General features: G+C 41.7%; 1 protein-coding gene across 1 annotated transcript in view; it reads right to left on the bottom strand.

Moving 5' to 3' along the window:
- ENO4 (enolase family member 4) overlaps window positions 1–1,464 on the bottom strand; it is a 35,474-nt gene that overhangs the window by 23,187 nt on the left and 10,823 nt on the right. The window contains exons 5-6 of the mRNA XM_008580956.1: window positions 394–563; window positions 168–299 (exon numbers count right to left, since the gene is read on the bottom strand). Of these exons, the coding sequence (XP_008579178.1) occupies window positions 168–299; window positions 394–563 (302 nt within the window). The remainder of the gene's footprint in view (window positions 1–167; window positions 300–393; window positions 564–1,464) is intronic.

Here is a 1,464-nt window from a genome sequence, read left to right as displayed (position 1 = left end):
TGTTTGAGGCCTTGCTTTCTTCCCACTTCCCTGATTGCCTAAAATATTTCTTCTCGTGTTATATTTAATTCCCTCTCCCTTGGTGTCACAAGGGAGCTACACTAAAAACTCATCATGATGGAGTATTTATTTATTTAGAAAAAGTAGCTTGAGATAATGTAAGGTACTTGTTTGGTTGTTAATCCAGGATGGGGTATACAAATCACTTCTTTCATTAAATTTAGCTTCCCAAGTGATGACTTTCCACAGCTGACCAGAGATACCATCAGCAAAGGCATAGTTAGGGTTGTTGGCTGTTCCTGAAACAGAGGGAAAGCAAGGGAAAATGAGAAACATAGCTCATTTGCGCTGAGATCCTATGGCTTCCTGTAATGGAACATACTAGATACGTACCTGATTGTGCTTCAGTAACGCAATATTTAAGTATAGAGGATTATTGCCCAGCACAGCACTGGCTTTGGCAACAGCTAGTGACACAGCCCCTATGGCCATGCTGCCACAGAGTACAGGTTCAACAGGTTCTGCAGGTAAAACCGGTTTCTCTGTCAGTGTATCCTTCCTTCCTGGAGGGAAAAATATTGAGAAAAGATTCCTTTCTAGGAAGTTTGACTATAATAAGCCTGTATTTTTAAATGCTTTACTTACAGATGGGAAGGCCCAGCAAAAAGAAAGGATGAAGACAGGCTGGGAAGAATATATTCTCCACTTCAACCCCCCAAGAAGTTTTCTGTTTGATTTTACTTCCTGATGCTCAAATAATCCCTAGCCTTGGATTCTGCCTGTCTAAGAAATTCTAGGCCATTCAATATTTACTCTTTCAACAGTCATATGAGATAGATATTCTTATCCACATTCACACATAAGTGAACTGGGGCTTAGAGAGGTTAAGAGACTTGCCAAATATATAACAAAGTGGATAAAGAGAGGATTTGGACCGTCTTCGAATCCCAAATCCTCTGTGTTTCTGTATTTCACCACAGCTGCTGCATACCCACCTTTGTGCTGAATTTCTCCTTATGTGTGTATCTAACTTTCTATCTTTCTTGCCAACCCCTAACCCATGCCTTGTTCTATATTGTTCACGAGCTTTAGAAAAGTCTTCTGGATCCAACCATCTACGCAGAACCCTTACCTGTCTTTCACTCTAATATGTTCTCAGCCACCCTGTCTGACCAGAGTCCATCGTAAATCTCTAGTGTTCCTCTTATTCTCTCCACCACAGCTACTGACTAGTTCAGGTCCCCAATGGAGATAAGATACGTAAGCACCTAGCACATAATAAGTGCTTAGCAAATTACTGTCCCCTCCTACTTCTTCCCTTCTCTAAGTTCCCCGTTCTATCAGTGAAAAGCAACTGCCAAATGAACATCCATTGGTGGTCTCTACCTATAACCCAGTAGTGGCCATCCCACCCTCCCTAGTGAAGACTGGTGTGACAATTCTTTTGCCTTGGGCAATTCTCTT

This window comes from Galeopterus variegatus, unplaced genomic scaffold, assembly GCF_000696425.1.
Source record: "Galeopterus variegatus unplaced genomic scaffold, G_variegatus-3.0.2 Scaffold2224, whole genome shotgun sequence".
NCBI classification, from domain to species: domain Eukaryota; kingdom Metazoa; phylum Chordata; class Mammalia; order Dermoptera; family Cynocephalidae; genus Galeopterus; species Galeopterus variegatus.
The sequence above is the reverse complement of the archived record's forward strand: the minus strand, read 5'-3'. Positions and strand labels throughout refer to the sequence as shown.